This window comes from Brachyhypopomus gauderio, unplaced genomic scaffold, assembly GCF_052324685.1.
Source record: "Brachyhypopomus gauderio isolate BG-103 unplaced genomic scaffold, BGAUD_0.2 sc71, whole genome shotgun sequence".
NCBI classification, from domain to species: Eukaryota; Metazoa; Chordata; class Actinopteri; order Gymnotiformes; family Hypopomidae; genus Brachyhypopomus; species Brachyhypopomus gauderio.
In genome coordinates, this window is record NW_027506892.1 from 460,557 (window position 1) to 482,816 (window position 22,260).

General features: G+C 45.1%; 2 protein-coding genes across 3 annotated transcripts in view; both read left to right on the plus strand.

Annotated features, from left to right (window-relative positions):
• The first annotated feature begins 16 nt into the window (after positions 1-16).
• On the plus strand, positions 17-7,163 carry ppm1f (protein phosphatase, Mg2+/Mn2+ dependent, 1F). Of its 2 annotated transcripts, none has more exons than XM_076989896.1 (8): positions 17-217; positions 702-970; positions 3,480-3,607; positions 3,960-4,162; positions 4,308-4,496; positions 5,213-5,356; positions 5,664-5,757; positions 5,995-7,163. In XM_076989896.1, exons 2-8 carry the CDS (start codon positions 792-794, stop codon positions 6,300-6,302), a joined length of 1,245 nt encoding a protein of 414 aa, XP_076846011.1. In that variant the 5' UTR covers positions 17-217; positions 702-791; the 3' UTR covers positions 6,303-7,163. The 2 variants fall into 2 exon arrangements, with proteins under 2 accessions (XP_076846011.1, XP_076846012.1); XM_076989897.1 differs by lacking the exon at positions 17-217 and adding an exon at positions 322-458.
• Positions 7,164-9,625: 2,462 nt separating this feature from the next.
• The window catches only part of mapk1 (mitogen-activated protein kinase 1), an 18,538-nt gene continuing 5,903 nt past the window's right edge, over positions 9,626-22,260 (plus strand). The window contains exons 1-2 of the mRNA XM_076989831.1: positions 9,626-10,008; positions 20,628-20,810. Of these exons, the coding sequence (XP_076845946.1) occupies positions 9,872-10,008; positions 20,628-20,810 (320 nt within the window). The 5' untranslated portion in view covers positions 9,626-9,871. The remainder of the gene's footprint in view (positions 10,009-20,627; positions 20,811-22,260) is intronic.

A 22,260-nucleotide genomic window follows, 5' to 3' on the forward strand; every position in this document is an offset into this window, starting at 1 on the left:
GGACGCACAACTAAACGAATCTTCAACCAAGGCTCCGGTGGTCGTACAGTGTTGAACGTCCGCCGGGCGGTACAAACGTTGATCCATTTGGTCTAGAAATTGTTTGCTTCGCATTTCCGCAGAGCGACTTCCGTGTGGGCGCGTTTGTTGTGCAGGTCCGGGCGTGCAGGCACGAGCGCCGAACCGGGAGTGTCCGCCGGGCCCAAACGCTCGCGAGGTACGTAGAACGGTTACGCGTGTGTCCATGACCGGTAGTCTTAGTCCCGTCCGGTGGTCCGACATTGGTGTAGACCCGAGTAGTTATCGCTGAATGTAACGTGTGAAACTCTGCAGGTTTAACGGGCCCGTTATGTCCCACACGGCGACCCGTCGTTATTGTCGTCTTGTCTTCATGAGTGATTCTTCATATCTTCTCGTGTAAGAACGTCCTGCAGGTCTCTCGCACCAGTACGTTAAAGGTTCGTTGTGGCTGAGGTGTTCTGACCCAAACACTGTGGTGGACCAAAATACATAGTCGGAATGACGTCCCCGCGTGCACAGGTCCAAACTCGCACCGTGAAGCTCGTCTGAACCCCAGTGGTCTCGCATGCTGCGGCTCCTGACGTTACGTTGTGTTGATTTCTACAGTTGATTTGTGTTGAAGGAGGAAGTTCTTTACAGCAAATGTGGCCTTTCTCTTTGTGTCTTTGTACCTCCATCAGCCCTTGAGACGTGTGCAGAAGTGTTGAAGCAGACAGTACACCCTGGTCTTCAGCCTGGTCTTCAGTCCAGCAGACACCACGTGAAGTCACATGATGGGGACAAAAGACCAAGACGAGGTGCAGAAGTTCCTGAAAGGTTTTGTGGATGAGTTTGCCACCCCACTGGGTCCAGGGCAGCAGCTCCCAGTCGCCCCACTGAGCCTCAACCTGACCCTGCAGGAGGTGACTGGCGAGAGTCTCGACCTCGGACTGCGACTCCTCTCTGCTCGGTGGGTGATGTCTGCGTCTGCACTGGCGTGTGCAGTCCTGACACTAATTTAAACTGAAGGGACTGAAGGGGAAGCTTTTGGAGTTTTGTTTTAATTCTTGAGAGTTTGTTTGAGTTTTCTTATAGGTGTTTTCACGTACGTCTTCATTTTAGTACCGTGCATTATCATTCTTGTAGTCCCACGTGATGCTACTTCCTGCCTGATGAGAGGTGGAGCATTCCTGCATTCCTGTCATTCTTCTCTCTTTGTTGCCCTGTCTCTCTCTCTCTCGCTCACACACACACACACACACACACACACACACACATTGAGGCGAGCAGGTTCCTGATAGCAGGAGCAGAGTTCTGGTCTCTCAAGGACACACGTTTCAGTTCCATATTCTCATCACAGCCCGTGCAGCAAAACACACTGATGTCACAGAAATGGACCAGTGGCATTATGACATGACATCTGTGATAATGAGTCTTTGTCTGCCTCATTCGGTCTGTCTGTATGTCTCTCTCTCTCTCTCTCTCTCTCTCTCTCTCTCTCTCTCTCTCTCTCTCTCTCTCTCTCTCTCTCTGTTTCTCATTCCCTCCCTCTTTTTTCTGGTGCATTCCTCAGGGCAGACTTCCTGTCCGCAGAATTATCATTGTTCTACCCACTTCCTTCCAATCACAGTTAATTTCCTCTTGCTGTAGTACAGCGTTGTTTTCAGAGTGCTGCATGGATCAGAATATGTTGTTCACGATCTAGATCAGAACATGCATTTACTAAAGACGATCTAGATCAGAACATACGTTTACTAAAGACGATCTAGATCAGACCCTACGTTTACTAAAGACGATCTAGATCAGACCCTACGTTTACTAAAGACGATCTAGATCAGACCCTACGTTTACTAAAAACGATCTAGATCAGACCCTACGTTTACTAAAAACGATCTAGATCAGACCCTACGTTTACTAAAGACGATCTAGATCAGACCCTACGTTTACTAAAGACGATCTAGATCAGAACATACGTTTACTAAAGACGATCTAGATCAGAACATACGTTTACTAAAGACGATCTAGGTCAGAACATACGTTTACTAAAGACGATCTAGATCAGACCCTACGTTTACTAAAGACGATCTAGATCAGAACATAGGTTTACTAAAGACGATCTAGATCAGAACATAGGTTTACTAAAGACGATCTAGATCAGAACATACGTTGACTAAAGACGATCTAGATCAGAACATACGTTTACTAAAGATGATCTAGATCAGACCCTACGTTTACTAAAGACGATCTAGATCAGACCCTACGTTTACTAAAGACGATCTAGATCAGAACATACGTTTACTAAAGACGATCTAGATCAGAACATATGTTTACTAAAGACGATCTAGATCAGAACATATGTTTACTAAAGATGATCTAGATCAGACCCTACGTTTACTAAAGACGATCTAGATCAGAACATATGTTTACTAAATATGATCTAGATCAGAACATACGTTTACTAAATATGATCTAGATCAGAACATACGTTTACTAAATATGATCTAGATCAGAACATACGTTTACTAAATATGATCTAGATCAGAACATATGTTTACTAAATATGATCTAGATCAGAACATATGTTTACTAAAGACGATCGAGATCAAAACATCCGTTTACTAAAGACGATCTAGATCAGAACATGCGTTTACTAAAGACGATCTAGATCAGAACATACTTTTACTAAATATGATCTAGATCAGAACATACGTTGACTAAAGACAATCTAGATCAGACCCTACGTTTACTAAAGACGATCTAGATCAGAACATACGTTTAGTAAAGACGATCTAGATCAGAACATATGTTTAGTAAAGACGATCTAGATCAGAACATATGTTTACTAAATATGATCTAGATCAGAACATACGTTTACTAAAGATGATCTAGATCAGAACATACGTTTACTAAATATGATCTAGATCAGAACATACGTTTACTAAATATGATCTAGATCAGAACATATGTTTACTAAAGACGATCGAGATCAGACCCTACGTTTACTAAAGACGATCTAGATCAGAACATACGTTTAGTAAAGACGATCTAGATCAGAACATATGTTTAGTAAAGACGATCTAGATCAGAACATATGTTTACTAAATATGATCTAGATCAGAACATACGTTTACTAAAGATGATCTAGATCAGAACATACGTTTACTAAAGATGATCTAGATCAGAACATACGTTTACTAAAGATGATCTAGATCAGAACATATGTTTACTAAAGACGATCGAGATCAGAACATACGTTTACTAAAGATGGCTCCCAAGTTTTAGGTGTGGTGAAACTGGTTGGCTGGTCATATTTCTTGATATGGTGAAGCGTTATAGGTGGAACCTGCTCCCTCCATCATCATGAATGTGTTCGCTTCACTCTGGGTTTCTGTGGTCATTCTGTAGTCATTCTGTGATTGGTCATTTATGGGAATGTTGCTTTGTGATTGGGATTTGCATGCACATCTCGCCATGGGAAGCCACGCCCCCTCCTGGCTGAGTGCACCTATGTGTCATGCTGCCGTCAGCGAGCTTCTAAAAGATGACCTTTCACCCTTCCACTGCCCCAGAGACCCTGAGCAGCCTGATGATGAATCAGACATAATTTGTAAGTGAAGCACCCAGGTGTGTGTGTGTGTGTGTGTGTGTGTGTGTGTGTGTGTGTATTTTCCATGAGTGAGCAGCATGGCTACCCTCTGTTGTTGTCCTAGGGTATCTAGGCTATCTGATCATTCAAAAGTCCCGTTACTAGAAAACAGGCCCTGATTGTACATGGATAAAAGCAGCTTTGTGTGGCTTTTGATTATTTACTTTTAGTTAAGAGATCTTTAGGCATAATGAATGAATGAATGAATGTTCGATTTATATAGCGCCTTTCCAGATTCCCAAGGCGCTTATAATGTATTATATTATATAGAGATGTGAGCCCCGCCGCCTGGCTGGTTTCTGTTTTCCTCTAGTGCTCCAGTCTCAGCCTCTCCTGCGTCTCTTCATCAATAAGCTAAGAGAGGTGGGCGTGGCCTGGCAGAAAGGGCTGCCCAATCAACAGCCTCGCTCCACACGGTCCTGCCTCTGTTCTGTTCATGCCATTCGAAACACACGCAGGAAAATGGAGGATCGGCATGTGATACTGACACACTTTAACCAGCTTCTGGGGTTACAAGTAAGAGTCCTTTATGCTGAGGGGCAAATATTTCAATACTTATTCTGATTGGTCTGATTTTTTTTTTTCTCCACTCAGTTCAACCTCTACTTTAATTTGATTGGTTACCAGAGGGGGCGGTGCCTTGTTCTCTCCTCTGCCATAGGATGGCGTAAAGCGGGAGTACTACGCTGTGTTTGATGGACACGGAGGTGTGGACGCTGCCACCTTCGCTGCCACTCACCTGCATGTCCTGCTCAGCCAGCAGGAGGCGCTGCATAGCGACATCACCACAGCCTTCAAAAACGCCTTCACACAGACGGACGACATGTTCAGGATCAAAGCCAAGAGAGAGGTAGGACCTGGTGGTCCGGGAGGGGAGACGAATCTGTCAAGATCTTAGTTAATTGGCTCAGTGGAAAGTCCTAACCCAGTGTACGCAAATCTTGGTCTGAAGATGATCACGACCTAAACAGCTGCGTTTGTCCCGGAGAATAAATACAGACATTCAGGAAGGGCTCATTTCACTGCAGAGTTCTGTAAATCCATAAATCCATTCATTCATAAATCTCTTGGCGCATTAATCCTGTAATTCGCTAATCTGAAATTTAACACTATGCAAATAATGACATGTTCAGTTTTGAGAGGAACGAGTCTTCGTAGGAGTTCAGAGCAAAATCAAGGCAAATCCCGCCGTGAAAACATGCCATGACGCCTCGTTACGTTTGAGCGTAAACGTACGTGAACACGTGCTGCTTGTGTGGCGTATCGGATTAGGTGAATTGATTTGCACGGTGCAGCTAAAATTTGTGTGTGCAGGTAGAGATATTAGTCAGCACGGGCTTGTTGTTGTGTTGTGGGCAGAGAACCGCAGAGAGAGAAAGTGAGTGAGATCCTTCACTTTTAGTCGCTACGTAGACACGTCTGTGCTGCTGTTTCTGAGAGTACATTTAACAGTGCGTGGTGAGAGTGAGGGTGCATCGTGAGAGTGCGTTGTGAGAGTGCGAGTGGGCTGTGTCTACGGGATCCGTGGTCGCCCTGTTTGTTGAAGCGTGTGTTCCCCCCCCACAGCGCATGCGCAGCGGCTCCACGGGCGTGGCTGTGCTGCTGGCTGCTGATTGGCTGACGGTGGCCTGGCTGGGCGACTCTCAGGCCATGTTGGTGAGGCGGGGCGAGCCGGTCGTGCTGATGGACCCTCACAAACCCGAGAGAGAGGTACCACACCAGCACCATCAACACACCCCACTGTCCTGCTCAGCCCTAACAGAGATTGTCGTGATTATGTTGTGATTACGTTTATTAAGTGTATCTAGTACAATTTGTATCAAACAGCTGATGATACGTGATTTAATACAACAATTGTCCTGTCCTGCTTTAGATTAGCATGAACATCACTAGAGACAGCTGACCTGTACCAGTCTGACCTTTGCCACCCTGACCTGTACCAGTCTGACCTTTGCCACCCTGACCTCTAACGCTCTGACTGATTCGTAGTGCTGATTCATGTCCCTGTTCTGTACAGGACGAGAAGCAGAGAATTGAAGCCCTGGGTGGTTGCATCGCGTACATGGGCTGCTGGCGTGTTAATGGAACATATGCGGTGTCCAGAGCAATAGGTGAGGAAGAGGAGAATACTGACATCTTTTTATTCTTTTGTTTTTTAAATACAACTTTCAGCTGTCAGTTCTGGATTCTTGGTACAGTATTGGATTTTGGTTACGATTATACTGTCACCATGGTTATTGACTTCGCTCACGTGTGGTTACGATTATACTGTCACCATGGTTATTGACTTCGCTCATGTGTGCTCACGTGAAGGTTTTGTGGGGTTTCTTTTGGTCTGTCTCTCTCAGGCGACTACGACCAGAAGCCGTATGTGTCCAACGCGGCCGACTGCTCCTCCGTCCAGATGTGCGGGGACGAAGACTATGTCCTGCTGGCCTGCGACGGCTTCTTCGACGTCCTGCGTCCCGATGACGTCCCCGGCCTGGTGCTGGCAGCGTTGCGGGACTCTGACGGCTCGGGCCGGGACGTCGCACGCAGCCTCGTGGCTGAAGCCAAGGCAGCGGGCTCTACCGACAACATCACTGTCCTGCTGGCGTTCCTGCGGGACCCACGGGACCTGCTGCTCGCCGAGACATGCCAGTCAGCAAAGAACTGAGAGGACTGAACTCCTCTAACTACTGTGATTCTTCAAGTTTCTTGTAATGAGTCTTAAGGGACTGGTGGCATTTCTCAGTCTAATACGTCATTAGCACTTCATGCAAGAATGAATGACATACGGTTGATCATCCACTGGGGAAAATGGACATTTTAGCGTGCAGTATTTGTAATCGTGTTGAGTTGCCGTTTTCAGTAGCTAAACAGCCTTGATTTCTATGACACTGTTTTCTACATGGCAGCATTCCGTAAAAATATTTCGCCCTTTTGGGTTAGGAGAGGAATGGGCTCCTTCCAGACGTTCCAGATGTGTGTACTCCTTCCGTCTTGTTTTTACTGACTTTTCAAGACTTACAGGTGCTGAGTACTTCAGAGAGATTCTGATGCACAAGGTTTTTTGAGAATCGTTGTTCAAAAGTAGAGGGTTATGAAAGGGATTTTTAGGTCACTAACATTGGCTAAAGGTTAGTGGGGACCTGTCTGTTAATATCTACTTTTTTCAGACTAGCAATATTAGCTATTTACCTTATTTTACCTTTAGAACACACAGGTCACCAGAGGATCCTCTGTCCAGCAAGACTTTCATGACTGTTACAGTATAACTCTGAAAGAGGGACACACCCATCTTAAATATATGACTGTTATGTGGTCACGCTGCCGTGCTTTGGCCACGAATACACGAACAGCCTCGTCTTTTTAAGGTGGTCGTTCAGTATTCTGGAAGTTTCATTCTTTATTTTTTTCCGTTTGTTTTATTATGTATTTTTGTGCCAGATCTTATTTGTTAGAACCTCTCTGTGCCAAAACAAAGTATGTGTAAGCGTTACTCAGCTCATTGGGTAAAATAATTGAGTAGTTCTGAGTTTTTTTTTGATAGCCATAGCGTTCTCTGACAACCAAACTTAACATATCATTTTTCTCCTCTTATTTTATCTTTGTGCCTTTTTTAAATGCTGTGTTAATCACAGTTTCCAGGTGCAAGTTAAAATTAATCCCAGCGCAAGAACGCTCCCTGAGTTTAGTCTGAAGAACTGTCTGTACATGCATGTTTTTAAAGGACAGTGTGTGTGTGTGTGTGTGTGTGTGTGTAAGTAAGGCGGGGGTGTTGTATTAACTTGCAGCCAGAGACCTGCTCCTGGGCCTTGGGTCCTGCCTGTGGTGGGCTGTCTCATATTACTGCCTGCTCAAATGTCATGAATATTTGAAAGCCTTGTGACATGTAGCTAATGTGATTGGACTGTGGCTGTACCTCAAGTTGGCCAAGAATAGAACTTCCTGTGATTGGACGCGAGGGAGCTGAAGGCTGATGTAGCACTACAGGCTCCATTTAGTGATTTGAGAAATTGCTGAGGATGTGGGCAGTGATTCTCTGCAGGTTTTGAGATTAATTTTACAATTCCCTCAAGTTCAAATCTATAATGGTGACACATTTTTGTATATGAAAAAGTGATTTCATATATTGTCACTGTCTATGTAGTAATTAATTGGAAGTGACGGCCTCCAGAATCTCCTCTGCCGTGTTCCTGTCGGATGACCAATCCTGAGATTTTCCCTGATGAAAGTGATGGATTTGCCACGCCTCTTCTTCCTTCTTAGCTCACTCGGTGTCTCAGTCATCGCTTGTCATTTACATAACATGCTCTCTGAATCTGTCTGATCTAGTCGTGTAGCCTATGGTCCTCGTTCTGTGGTCTGATCTCACCTTTCAGATGACCTAATGCTGACATCACTGAGTGCTTTATGACATCACTCATCGTTCTGGTTGGACGGCACTTGTCCAGATCGTCAGGCTCTCGCAATCCTATAGTGCTGCCTACAGACACCCCATCTGCACGTTTCACGTTAATGCGTAGTTGTGTTTTGATGTTGACTGTGTCATCTTAATCTTTCTAATATATGATTGAATGCACAGGACGAATTGAAGCATTTTAAGACTAGCGTTAAGATTTAGTTTCCAGTGTGACAGCAAAAGTAAAAGGTGCCGAGTGTTGTACTGTTGGGAAATCGTTGATGAAATTTGCATCAGACCAACGTACGTGTAACATTTCACACTGCAGCCTTGTGCCTTAGTTTGTTTGTGCTCCTGGGGTCAGATGGGAACACACTGCACTGCATTTTCCTTTCACACTTACAGCCAGTTGACATGTAGATGGTCTGACATTTTCCTCTATTGATTGTGTGTGATATTGTCTTTCTAAATGTTTATAAACTTTTATACTGGTAAAAGTAGCTCTGATGTCACATTTTTTTGTACTGTGTAAAGACATAATAGGGTTTTGATTTTCATTGCATACATTAATGTTGATATCAATAATTAAGAATTGATTCTGATTTTCTGCATGAAAAGTCAGGATATGTTAAAACAATGTTTTGGATGTATTAGGAAGTAATACATTTACTTTTATTTTATAACAACTTTGCATTCAGTGACCAGGAACGTTTTAAGTGTAATGCGTCAAAAATATTAAATAAACAATAACCACACAATAACCTTTTTGGCATCATGATTATTTACCACGAGACATTTTAAGCTACAAATCTTTCTTCTTTAACAGTATTATGAATGTATTGTGCATATATAATCAGGTTTGACATGGGTCAAGTGTGACAACGGCTTAGTTGTACTGTAGTTGCACCAAAACGAGCTGAAGCAGATTAAAAGCGAAACTACTTTATATTTAGTAGTTTACGTTTACATTTATACTAACCATTAACCAAGTTTGACAGAAGGCAAATTCACTAGGCATTTCGTGGCTTCGTTGATCTTGTCTGGTAAACGGGCGTGGTAACAGAAGACATGGCGAAATATAAATATTTCTGTAAGGAGCTTCTGAAGTAAATATGAACTCTAGATATGCAGATTAATTTAATTGCATAACATTTGTCAAAGGTAGTAAAGCTAAACATTAAACAGACTACTTTACAAAATTAGTGTATAATTGCTACTACGTCCAATACAAGAACAATATATTACAGTATTAAAAACCCAGATCATATCCAACCTAGAAAGTGTGTTTTAGGCACACTGGATGTTCAGGTGCACGACTAATGTCACATACAAGCTAATAATGTACTTGAAATAAGTGGCTTGCTTTCGCAAAACAGAACAATAGTGTTTTAATGGCAAAATAAGCGAAACCACTTTGTGATGCGGTGATACTCTATTACAAACGTCGCCACACATTCATCTCTGCGAGGGAGAGTTGTTTGTGTGGTTTAAACGTGAGACGTGGTTTATATTCATGACTTGTGTAACACAACAACTCCAGTGATGAGTGTGACGGTAACGCGCATCGGTGGTCACGTGACCCACCCCGTTATTTCCTGCCTGCAGCGAGATCTGCTCGCGCCCCGCAGTCTCACGGTCACGCGCTCGGCTAGAGTAGTTTTACAGTATCGCAGCCAGCGAGGGTTTATATTCCCTCACATACTCGCCTTTCCGGGCCGGAACTCAGCCCGTATCCCCCTAATTCACTCGGAACCGCGTTCTTGGACCCGCTGGGTCGGTGCACGCGCGCGTGTGGGTGTATTATCACGGTCGAGCGTGTGCGCGTGAAGCTCGGTTCAGTAATGGCGACAGCGGCGGTATCGGCGGGCGGCACCAACCCCGGATCCGGTGCCGAGCTGGTCCGCGGGCAGGCCTTCGACGTGGGCCCCCGCTACAGCAGCCTGTCCTACATCGGGGAGGGCGCGTACGGGATGGTGTGGTGAGTGTTCGGACCTGCACGGTTCGCCCTGTTGGACCCGGAGTTGATTTTGTTACAGTAATCACGGTCATTCAGTGTGTGTGTGTTAGTGAGTGTGTGTGTGTTAGTGAGTGTGTGTGTGTGTGTGTTAGTGAGTGTGTGTGTGTGTGTGTTAGTGAGTGTGTGTGGGTGTGTGCGTGTGTGAATGTGTGTGGGCTGTCCAGCTAATACAGTCTCCTGCTACAGATTTACATTCCTGACTCAAATTAAATGGTGTTTCTTTGCTTGTGATTAAAAATTATTACTTTCTGAAATAAAAATGCATTTGTCTTAAGTGTTCACCCTGTTTAAGTCGTGATGGTACTGTAGCTTAAACATGTCTGGCTGTCCTAAGTTTGCATTACTTGTTGATTGTAGAACAGAAGCTCGCTGGTGTTTTTGTACTCTAAGAAACTGCCGCGCTATTATATTACAGGCGAGTTAAGCAGGAGCAGGTTTTTGTCTGATCTTGGGTAGCTATCCATCATGGCAAATGTTTTTTTGCAAGATGTTTGATATTCAGCACATGTATCTTCAGCATATATAGCTATATTGCGCTGCTAGTTAATAACACTTAATGAAATGCAATTTTAGCTTTAACATGTTATGAAGGTATGGGTTGTGTTTGTTGTGACATTAAGCCAACAAACGCCAATTCACCGTTAAATAAGGCGTCCAGTATTTCTGCTAGACGGCACCACTTTAACTGATACATGCACCCTTCTTCTCTTTTTATTAATGCTAAGATTAATTGTTGCATCAGTCTGTAGTTGCAACAAATGCGTATAATTTTGCAATCGCGACAGACCAGCTGTCGCGCTGTGTAGCCTGCCTACCTTAACATCTAACAATAATCTTTTCTGTTCGTGCAACAATAGCGTACGAGTACACAAGGTTTCCTGTATTGTCACATTTGCCCAACACTTGGCTAACGGTGCAAAGGTAGAGGTGAGTTGGTGCAACATTCTCCCCACGAGCGCGTGGGTGCTGATGGCCCAGGGTTTGAACAGCCGGTGGAAAAGAACTACAGTCACCCGCGGTTTCGCTTTTACATAAAGGACTTGCATTCGAAAGCACACAGAAATCTTTCCTTGGTGGATAAGTAGAGCTGCTGGATGTGCTGGTCTGTAGTTTAATGTTGTACGTCATGTCCACCCGATCCAGCTCATTATTACAGTCTTGACGTACAGCCGTCATCTGTATACAGGAAAATGAGTTAATTAAGCGGTTAAATCCCAAAGTCCAATACTTTTACTGTCAGACTCTCTCAAACGTTTGTACTGTAGTGAGTGTGTAGACACACCTGTCACACCTGTGTAGACACACCTGACTGAGAGCCCATACTGTCCATCTGCTCCTGAATAAAGGTGTGGCGGGATGTGGAGAGTGATCTCATCACTGGCACAGGCCTGCTTCTGGCCAGAGAGAGAGAGACCAGGCCTCCCGTTTAGTTTAAAGCCCCGGACCCCCCTAGGGTCAGAGAGGGGTGAGGGCTGCCCTGTGTCAGGTCATGGTTTAGCACAGTGGCCAAAGGGCCAGGATGAGGTTTCAAGAATCGGGCTGACATTAGTCATGTCAGTGGTCAGTGGGTGTGGTCAGTGGGTGTGGTCAGTGGCTCAGCAGTGTGTGGCACTGGTGCTGCGAGCCTCTTAACGCTGATCAGAACCGGTTTTCATGAGCTTGTGAGCTGCTTGAGCTCACAAGTTCTGACAAATCTGGGTTCAGAGTTTTGCTCTGGCGTTTGACACTCACTCCGGGTTCCTCCAGGAGTGTGACGGCTCCGTTTCCTCTCGTCCCCCTTCTGAAACGTCTGTGGTCAGAACCACCACAGGCCGCACCACTGGGTGGATGTATGGGCCAGCTGCTAATCCCTTCACAGAGCTGAGCTGTCACTGGGTGATACAGGGCTCCTGTCATGGAAAACTGAATTATCCGTTCTTTATTGAAATTAAGAATTTTGAAAGAATAAGTAAACATTGTTGAAATTTCAACACACACCGTCCACTCCCCCCAGTTCATACAGCCCATGTGTAAAAGGGAAAAACTGCATGTCACTGTTTCTCTGATGTCACAAGAACAAATTGGTTAACATGTCGCCATCTGAGCCGTTCAGCTCCGTCCACTCACACTGCAGTCTCTCCTCCGAGTGCCGACACACAGTACAGCGCTGCCCGATCAAAACGGCTCATTTATCTTATGTCCTTCTGAAAGGTGCAGTAATAAACAGGCTGTTTCATTCTATGGGATTAAGAGATTGGAAAATGGTGTAAAAATGAATTGTGACTGTTCTTGAAACAGAGCCACACAAGTGTAAAGGAAAAATCCAAAGTTAAGGAATGTTTGTTATGGGCTTTTAGGCCTGGCAGTGGACTCGTGAGATGCAGATTTATGATGTGCACACTGGTAACTCTGCCAAATGGTCCTGTCTAATAAGACCGGCTTTCTTACATTCCTGTAATGTGATTGGCTGCTGGGGTCCTGACTGGTTCTGCTCCCTTGAGACTTCAGCTAAAATGCTCTTGTAGCATCAGCTGTAACAGGAAGTGTGTAAAGGAAAGACACATCTCAGGTTCAGGTGTCTATTGTACAGATTACCAAAGGGGAGTGTGTGTGCGCGTGTGCGCGTGTGTGTGTGTGTGTGTGTGTGTGTGTGTGTGTGTGTGTGTGTGTGTGTGTGTGCGTGCGTACACATGGAAAAGTGTTGACATGACCTCTGACACCTGGGTGACCCGTGTTGGAGGCTGGGCGTGGCCACAGCTGTGTGTGCTACAGACGGTGTCAGATGTTGGGTGGTATTCAGGAGTGATGGTGCAGAGCCCAGTGTGAATCCTGGTGAGGAGCACGTGTGCACGGGGGTGATGTGGGGGTGTTCGTGGAAGGAGTGAAGTAAAGAAGAGTGCAGTGTGACGCTGCCTATCGCTGAGAGTGTGTGTGGTGGTGAGAGGAAGCAAGAAAGGAAACAGGAAAAGGAGAGTGAGAGCGTCGGTCATCGTGAGGGAGTTCCACTTTGTTGATCTCGTTCACTGAAGCGTTCCTATACTGGTGTGTGTGGGGGTGTGTGTGTGGGGGTGTGTGTGGGTGTTGGGGGGTGTGTGGTGGTGGGGGTGTGGTGATTGTGGTGGTGTTGGTGGGTGGGTGTGGTGATGGTGGTGGTGGGGGTAGTGTGGTGGTGGGTGTGGTGGTGGTGGGGGTGTGTGGTGATGGTGGTGGTGTGGGGGTGTGTGGTGATGGTGATGGGGGTGTTGGGGGGTGTGTGGTGGTGGGGGTGTGTGTGGGTGTGTGGGGGTGTGGGTGTGGGGGTGTGGGTGTGTGTGTGGGTGTGTGTGTGTGGGTGTGTGGGTGTGTGTGTGGGTGTGGGGGGGTGTGTGTGTGGGTGTTGGTGGGTGGGTGTGGTGATGGTGGTGGTGGTGGGGGTAGTGTGGTGGTGGGTGTGGTGATGGTGGTGGGTGTGGTGATGGTGGGGGTGTGTGGTGATGGTGGTGGTGTGGGGGTGTGTGGTGATGGTGATGGGGGTGTTGGGGGGTGTGTGGTGATGGTGGTGGTGTGGTGATGGTGGTGGTGTGGGGGTGTGTGGTGGTGGGGGTGTGGGGGTGTGGTGGGGGGGTGTTCTCTCCGGTCGTGAGCTGCCATATTGCAGCTGCACCCGTGAGTGTCCGCGGCTGCTAAGAGCGGAGAGACTTTGTTTTTGTTCAGGTTTTTGTTTCATTCGGGCCTTCGTACAAAGCAGACATGTACAGACAGTGTTGCGTGTAAAAGACTAGAGACGGAGCACAAGGCCATCTGTACCCGCCCACACACACACACACACACACACACACACACACTGACATACACATACATATACATACACACTCGCACGCATGTGAACACACACACATGCAGATACACACACACACAGACAGATACACACACACACGCGCGGATGAACACACACACACACACTCGCGCGCACACACACACACACACACACTCGCGCACACACACACACACATACATACACACACACAGAGACATACACACACACGCGTGGATGAACACACACGCACGCACAGGTGAAGTAGATCCTGTTTTTATGTGCTAAACAGGAAAAGGTTGTTTGTTTATTTTATTGTTTTTTTTATTATTCAGTTTGTGAGTTTCTGTACGTGGTGTCCTCATGCTGCTGTGTGTGTGTGTGTGAGGGGTGTGTGTGTGTGTGTGTGTGTGTGTGAGGGGTGTGTGTGTGTGAGGGGTGTGTGTGTGTGAGGGGTGTGTGTGTGTGTGTGTGTGTGTGAGGGGTGTGTGTGTGTGTGTGTGAGGGGTGTGTGTGTGTGTGTGTGTGTGAGGGGTGTGTGTGTGTGTGTGTGTGTGTGAGGGGTGTGTGTGTGTGTGTGTGTGTGAGGGGTGTGTGTGTGTGAGGGGTGTGTGTGTGTGTGTGTGTGTGAGGGGTGTGTGTGTGTGTGAGGGGTGTGTGTGTGTGAGGGGTGTGTGTGTGTGTGTGAGGGGTGTGTGTGTGTGTGTGTGTGTGTAGGGGGTGTGTGTGGTGTGACGGGGTGTGGGGTGTGAGGGGTGTGTGTGTGGTGTGAGGGGAAGAACATGCAAATGCAGCTGGAGCTTCATAACCTGCTGTTTAAAAGCACCCACCCACACTCTCTCACTCTCTCTCTCACACACACACATACACACACACACACACACACTTGGTTTCACTCTGTGTTTCATGGGGGAGAATGATGTGGAGAATCCTCCGTCTCTTTCGTTTGTCCTTTCTCATCTGTTTTCCTCTCTCTCTCCCACTCTCTCCATCCGTCACCTTGGTGTTTGGCGTGGAGTCTGTGTCTGGTCCAGAGATGTTATCAGTGCTCTGTAGTCATATCTGCTGCACCTCTGTGTGTTGGTGCATCAGAGGGGCTGTGGGTGTGTTGATGACGGTGTGGTGCAGGAAGGTCTTCCCTCCTCCTGCTGTAGGAGATCACCACACGGTCGTGTGTGAACATGCAACAGTAGCTCTGCTCCCTTGTGGAGGAAATGAGGGATCCTTGTTGTTGTTTGTGTTGTTGTTTTGGGCTTCGCATACTTGCATGTTGTAAAATGTTTTCTGATAGGAGATCTCACGCGTTGCCTGTTCTTGCCTCAATACCCTTATTTGTGTGTTACTAAACATGCGTACGCATTAGGGGTGTCACGATTTCGATATTTAATCGAAATCGATCGAAATTGTCACAATCTCGAGCCTCGAAGTCAAAAAGAGGATCGACGATCCCTCCCACCAAGCTACGCAAGCACCCACACTACGCAAAGTAAAGCCTGGTTTATGCGTCGCGAGCGGTCCGCACACCGAAAATGACGTAATCGCGGTGGCTCTGCCCATGCGCGAGGGCCTCGCGCGCTGGCGATTCGCGAGTAGTGATGGGCGTATCAGTTCTTTTAGATGAACTGAATCATTAGAATCAGTTCACTAAAAAGATTTGTTCAAAAGATTAGTTCAAAAAGATTCGTTCACCGAATCGTTCAGTACTTGGCAGGACTCCGACCACCTAACAACGATATCACGGTGGCTCCGCCTGTGCACGAGGGCCTCGCGCGCTGTCTCTTCACGAAGTTGTGCACCTCTAGAAGTTTGTAACTTCGCATGCACCATGCTTCAGCGCAATGAACAAAGTCATGTTAACAGGTGTTGCACCAGATTCTGTGACCGTCAAGTTTTGTGACCACAGGGGGTGCTATTTCACAGTTTCTGTTCAGATGCACAAACGCTTTACGAATGCTACGTAAACTACGCTGATGCACTTTCTTTACTCGTTTTGTTGGTGTCCACGAGCCAAAATATGACAGATGTATATACTTACATTTATCGTCTCTTAATTACATAAATGTAGTTAAACAAGATTTACCATCCCCTCACCATTGCAGCCAACAAAGAAATCATGAATGGGATGTACAGGTGAGCCTTTTTAACTGGGGTCACCAATTCTGACGGCAGCCATCAGAATATGTGACCCCACTGAATCTCCAGGTAACAATAGTACACCGTGATCCCACAATAACAGAAAACAATGAAAAAATAACCCTACCCTTTCATTAGTCTATATTTAAACATTTTATCCAAAGGGGCAGAATTACCATTTGTAATGACAGCATCTTACAGGGCTTGCTTACGATGAAGCTTGCTATTTTCGTGTAAAATGATGTAATGACACAGTCTTGTTTAAGTACATTTATGTAATTAAGAGACGATAAAATGTAAATACAAACATCTGTTATCTTTTGGCTGGCGGACACCAACAAAATGAGAAAAGAAAGCGTATCATCGTAGTTTACGTGCCTCTGAACAGAAACTGCGAAATGGCGCCACCTGTGGTCACAAAACTCGAAGGTCACAGAATCTGGTGTAATACTTGGTTCATACACCTTTAAAAGGTTAAAGCACTTGTACGTCACTTTCAAGGTCAATTTTCAATATTTCCCAGCACGTTAAACTTAAGTTAAATATTTATACATATACTCAAAATGTGGTGTATTACAGATCACTTGTATCACTTTACATCACTTATATCAAACCCACCATTTGAAATAAGATATTGTACATTTGAGTAATCAAACCAATGACTGACCATAGACTAATCTAAAACTGGCATAGGCCTCTCTGCTGTAAATCGAGAATTGAATCGAATCGTGACACTAAAATCGAAAATACAGTCGAATCGAGGATTTAGAGAATCGTGACACCCATGGTACACATGCGTGTGTGCCAACACACACACACACACACACACACACTCTTTCTCACACGTTTTTTGTGGTTCTTTCTACTACCAGGACTGAGACACTCTGCTTTGGTGCCAGTCTCCATGGCAACCCTTCTGCCAGTGACGTCAGTCTGCCGCCATTCAATCTGACTAGAAGGAGTGTGTGTGTGGGGTTGTGTGTGTGTGTGTGTGTGTGTGGGGGGTTGTGTGTGTGTGTGTGCGTGCGTGCGTGCGTGCGTGCGTGCGTGTGTTTGCATTCGAGAGAGAAACCTGTTGGGTTTTCTGTCCATGGTGCTCATTGCAATGGTTCAGTTTGAAACTCCTTTAAACCTTCAGTAAGATGCAAACACACCAAATGTCATGGTGGTGATTTAAAATATGATAAAGGAAATTAGTCATTCTCTGTCAGTATTTTCATGTGTGTGTGGGTCTCCACCTCTGTCTCTCAGCTGGGCCTGAAACGAGCCTGAAAATAGCATTTCCCGGCCCAGTTAGTGGCCAGGTGTACAGGGGCCCGTGTTGTGACACTTGCCCAGGTGTGTGCACCTGTCTGCAGGGCTTCTGTGAGTAGATATCACCCTCCTCTTCACCACACGCTGGCGTGTCTGAAAAAATGTCGTCATGCCTCGAAATCCATAAATTACACAAGTCCTTATCCGTTAAAATACTTCTTTATTATTTTGTGTTCTATCTGCATACATTTGTTGGTCTCTCTCTCTCTCTCTCTCTCTCTCTCTCTCTCTCTCTCTCTCTCTCTCTCTCTCTCTCTCTCTCTCTCTCTCTCTCTCTCTCTCTCTCTTTCTCTCGTTTTCCTTTCTCCATCTTTTTTAGCCCGCCCTCTTCAAAGGTATCGGCCAATGTCTGAGCTCTGTTCACTACCAACGTTCACCCCATCTCCGCACCCCCCCTTTATGTTGCCATGGCAACGGCCTGTTGCATAACTCTTCTCTACAAAGTCTTGCCTGTCCGTCTCCGTGGTAACCCTCTCTCTCTCTCTCTCTCTCTCTCTCTCTCTCTCTCTCCCTCTCTTTCTCCCTCCCCTCTTTCTCTCACTCTGTCATGCTCTTTTTCCATCTCACTCTATAATTTTGTTCCGTCTTCTTTTCACACTTGCGATTCCCTCCCTCCCTCTCCCCCCCTCTCTCTCACTCTCTCATCTGTCTTTTAATCTTTGTCTTTGTATGTTTGTACCACCACAACCACTCTGTCTCTCCAGACTCCTCATTTCTCTCGTGTGCGTGGTGACTGTTAGTGCGCAGTGCTAATTGCTAGGCTAACTCTCCTCTGCCAGTAGCCCCATATTTCATTAGCTTCATGGCTCCTGCATTTATAACCTATCCTGACTTTCACACACGCAGCTTTGAGAGTTTATTTCATATTTAAGAGCTTTACTGTCAAATTGAGTCATATTTTACATTTGTGCACATTCTATTAACGCAATAAATACGTTTTTCATTTATTTTTTGTAACAACTTTATTTTTTAACAAGTTTACATGTGCTGTTCAAATGGGATATTTTATACATAAAATGAAAAGAATCATGTTGGCAAAAATATTTTAAATACAGACACATGGATTAAAGTGTTAGTGTTAGAAGTATGTAACTTAATAGCTCCTAAGAAGTTGTATACCACATGACACTTTGAAGCAAGGAAAGGTGAATAAACCTTTTTCCGTGTGAGGAGTGTGTGAGGAGTGTGTGTGTGTGTGTCATTTCTTCAACACAAACGTGACCTGCTGTGGATAACATCCATGTTGTTGTGACAACAGAGTAACAGAAATCAGGGCATTCCCTGATGAGCAGAACATTTATTTAAAAAATCATTAGGTTAAGGGTCAAAGGGCAGCTTGATAACTAAATATAAAACAATTGCCAAGTGTTTGAACAATTTAATACATCTGATTGGAGGATTAATTAATATCCATGAGATCCATGAAAGCCACTTTAAATTGCTCTTTGATTAAACAAGATGGCGCTTGGTACTAGTCTGTTTTGCTTCAGATAAGAGCTGCACAAAACGTTGTTTGTCAGCTGATATCTCTATATTGATCTCCTAGATAACATCATCACAGGGGGCGGTGATATGCAAATGAGCTTTCAAACACGTCACATTTGTTATTGTGTACTGTAAGCATCCTGACCAATCCCAGACACCACACCAGTGCTCTCTCAAATATCTGACCAATCCCAGACGCCACACCAGTGCTCTCTCAAATATCTGACCAATCCCAGACGCCACACCAGTGCTCTCTCAAATATCTGACCAATCCCAGACGCCACACCAGTGCTCTCTCAAATATTTGACCAATCATTTCCACATTTCCATTTCCATGATTCAACAAATGATCACAATTTTGAATTAAAAAATTAGCAATTTTAGTCCTATGTTTTTTTGTTTGTTTTATAGTAAACCCAAAGTGTACCAGCAGCAACATGAAGCAGTATAATCGCGATAATCAGTTTCTCCATATGTAAAGTGGTAAAGTCACATTTTAAAGAAGAGTTCACAATTGCCTTATTTACTTAAGGAAGCATGACATGTAAACTTTGTAAAGACTAGTGTAGTGATGTAATGATGAAGTCATGTGAGTGATGATTTTACTATTATTATTATTATTATTATTATTATTATTATTATTATTATTATACTAGTTTATTTACTTGCCTTCATCTGGAGGACATTCATAAGTCTTTGACACCACCCTCACCAGCCCAAACCAGTCTAAACCAGACCAGACACCACCCACACCAACCCAAACCAGTCTAGACCAGACAACACCCATACCAGTCTAAACCAGACCAGACACCACCCACACCAACCCTAACCACCCACATCCCAAACTAGTCCACACCACACCAACTCAAACCAGTCCACACCACCCTCACTAGCCCAAACACCACTCACACAAGCCCAAACCACCCACACCACCCACCACACCAGTCACTAGAGGTGTGCCAAAAAATTGATTCACATATCGAAAATCGATTATCATTTACTACGATTCAAAATCGATTTTAAATGTCTCAAAAGTCGTGGTGAAGTCTCACATTACGTAATTACAAAATTACACGAGACTTCACGCAGCAGGTTCTGGGACACAAATGGAGGAGAGAGATATTCAACCTGTCCCGTCTTCGTTTAAGGCAAAAAATATGGGTTCATATGGGAAAGCTAGTTCTATTGTTGCTAGAGACACTTTCATGAAATATTTAGAGGCAGCTAGTTTACTTGTGCTATTTTTCACTTTAAAAAGTTTTATTTTCACTTGTTATTCCTAAAGCTACTGAAAAATAGTTGTATGTAGTCGGTATAGTCTTGTTGTATTTTTGGTACTGCAACTTCCCTATACAAAGAAGTGCATGTTATTTAACTGTAGCATTTTATTTTACCAAAGCTCTTTATTTTTGTTAATTAAATATGAAAAACACTTTATTTTCTGTATTTGTCATTCTGTCTTGCAAAGCAGACTGTTGTAGATCATGCAGATTTTATAGACTGAAGCAGAATTTTTTATAAATGAAATAGTTTTGAATTGAAAATCGATTTGAATCGAAAAAGGGTTTGAATCGAAAATCGATTTTGAATCTAATCGTGGCCACCAAAATCAGAATCGAATCGTGAGATAGTAAACGATTCCCACCCCTACCAGTCACACCACCCACATACCACCAACCTCTCTCCTTCTCCTGGGTCCTGTGCTGCAGGGGAGTTTGACAGCTCCTTGCTTGCTTAATGTTGAATTTTTGAGTTAAACCCCCTTTAACCGTTTACACCTGAATTCGTCCCATTAGTAAATAACCCGGTGTGTCGTCACCCCTCCCTGGTCAAGGCCCCTAAACCGGGTCGTCTGTGTGTCGTCTGCTCCTCACAGTTCGGCGTATGACCGGGACAACAAAGTTCGAGTAGCCATCAAGAAGATCAGCCCGTTTGAGCACCAGACCTACTGCCAGCGAACGCTGCGTGAGATCAAGATCCTTCTGCGCTTCAAACACGAGAACATCATCGGCATCAATGACATCATCCGCACCCCGTCCATCGACCAGATGAAGGACGTGTATCCTCTGTGTGTCACTAAGGACACGCGCACACACACACACACACACACACCTTCAGTGTGTGTGTGTGTGTGTGTGTGTCGTTTTCAAGGTTGATTTAATCATGTCCGTCTCTAATGTCAGTCAGATTGCCATTGTGGATGCTGAAGCCTGTTGTTGACTCCGCCCCCTGATTTGCATTCCTCCGTCAGTCAAAGGGCTGGACGCTTTGACCCGCCTGCCGCTCGTAACCCATTTCAGCCTTTCTAGTTTTCCTTGTCTCTGCAGTGGCTGTGTAGGCAGTGGACGCCATAGTGAAGAGTTAATTTTAGCGCAGAAGCTTCGGTGGGCGGCCGTGGGGGCGGAGCTGGCGCAGAGGGCATCTGGAGAAGTGTGTGTGTGTGTGTGTGTGTGTGTGTGTGTGTGTGTGTGTGTGTGTGTGGAGTGTGGAGTTTCGTATTCAGCTTGAACTGGCACTGCCAGCGTGTCCCTGGTGGTGATGCGTGCAGGACGTGGGCGGCTGAAAGGGTTTGGATTGCTGCTGTCTCGTTACGTGCTGTCAAAGTGGCTTGAAAACACCCTGCGTGTCTGTCGTGAGCCTGCAGGTCGGCACTGGTCTGTCTTGTGTTTGTTTGGACATCTCGAATGAGGCATTAATACGTGATTTTTGCTCACCGATTTGAACAGATATGAAAAGAATGCAACAGCTTGTTTGTTACATCAGTGTAAGACAACATGTGTAGAAACATCGATAAACGCTGGATACGGTCAAAATGGGCGTCAGATTATTAATGATCCTTCACATGCTCTTCATTATGAGTTTGAACTTTTGCCTCATGGCCATAGGTATCGTTGTCTTAGATGTCGGACTGTTCGGCGGAGAGTGACCTTTGTTCCTGAAGCCATTAGACTACTAAATGAACACTGATATTAATCTTTGGATATTAGACTCCTTGCTTGTGATTGGTACTCATATTTGTTTGTTTGTCTTGTGATGTTGTGCCCAATATTAATTGCCCCCTTGGGGATAAATAAAGTTGAGAAAAAAAAAAAAAAGATTGATGTTACTGTGCAGCGTTAGTTAACAGTGACGTCAGTGGTTGAAAATCGTATTTTTACATAATTCATCATGACTGTAATCGGTCTGTCACTCCTGCACTCTTACACTCCTGCACTCTTACACTCCTGCACTCTTACACTCCTGCACTCTTACACTCCTGCCACTCTTACACTCCTGCCACTCTTACACTCCTGCCACTCTTACACTCTTACACTCCTGCCACTCTTACACTCCTGCCACTCTTACACTCTTACACTCCTGCCACTCTTACACTCCTGCCACTCTTACACTCCTGCACTCTTACACTATTACACTCTTACACTCTTGCACTCTTACACTCCTGCACTCTTACACTCCTGCACTCTTACACTATTGCACTCTTACACTATTACACTCTTACACTCCTGCCA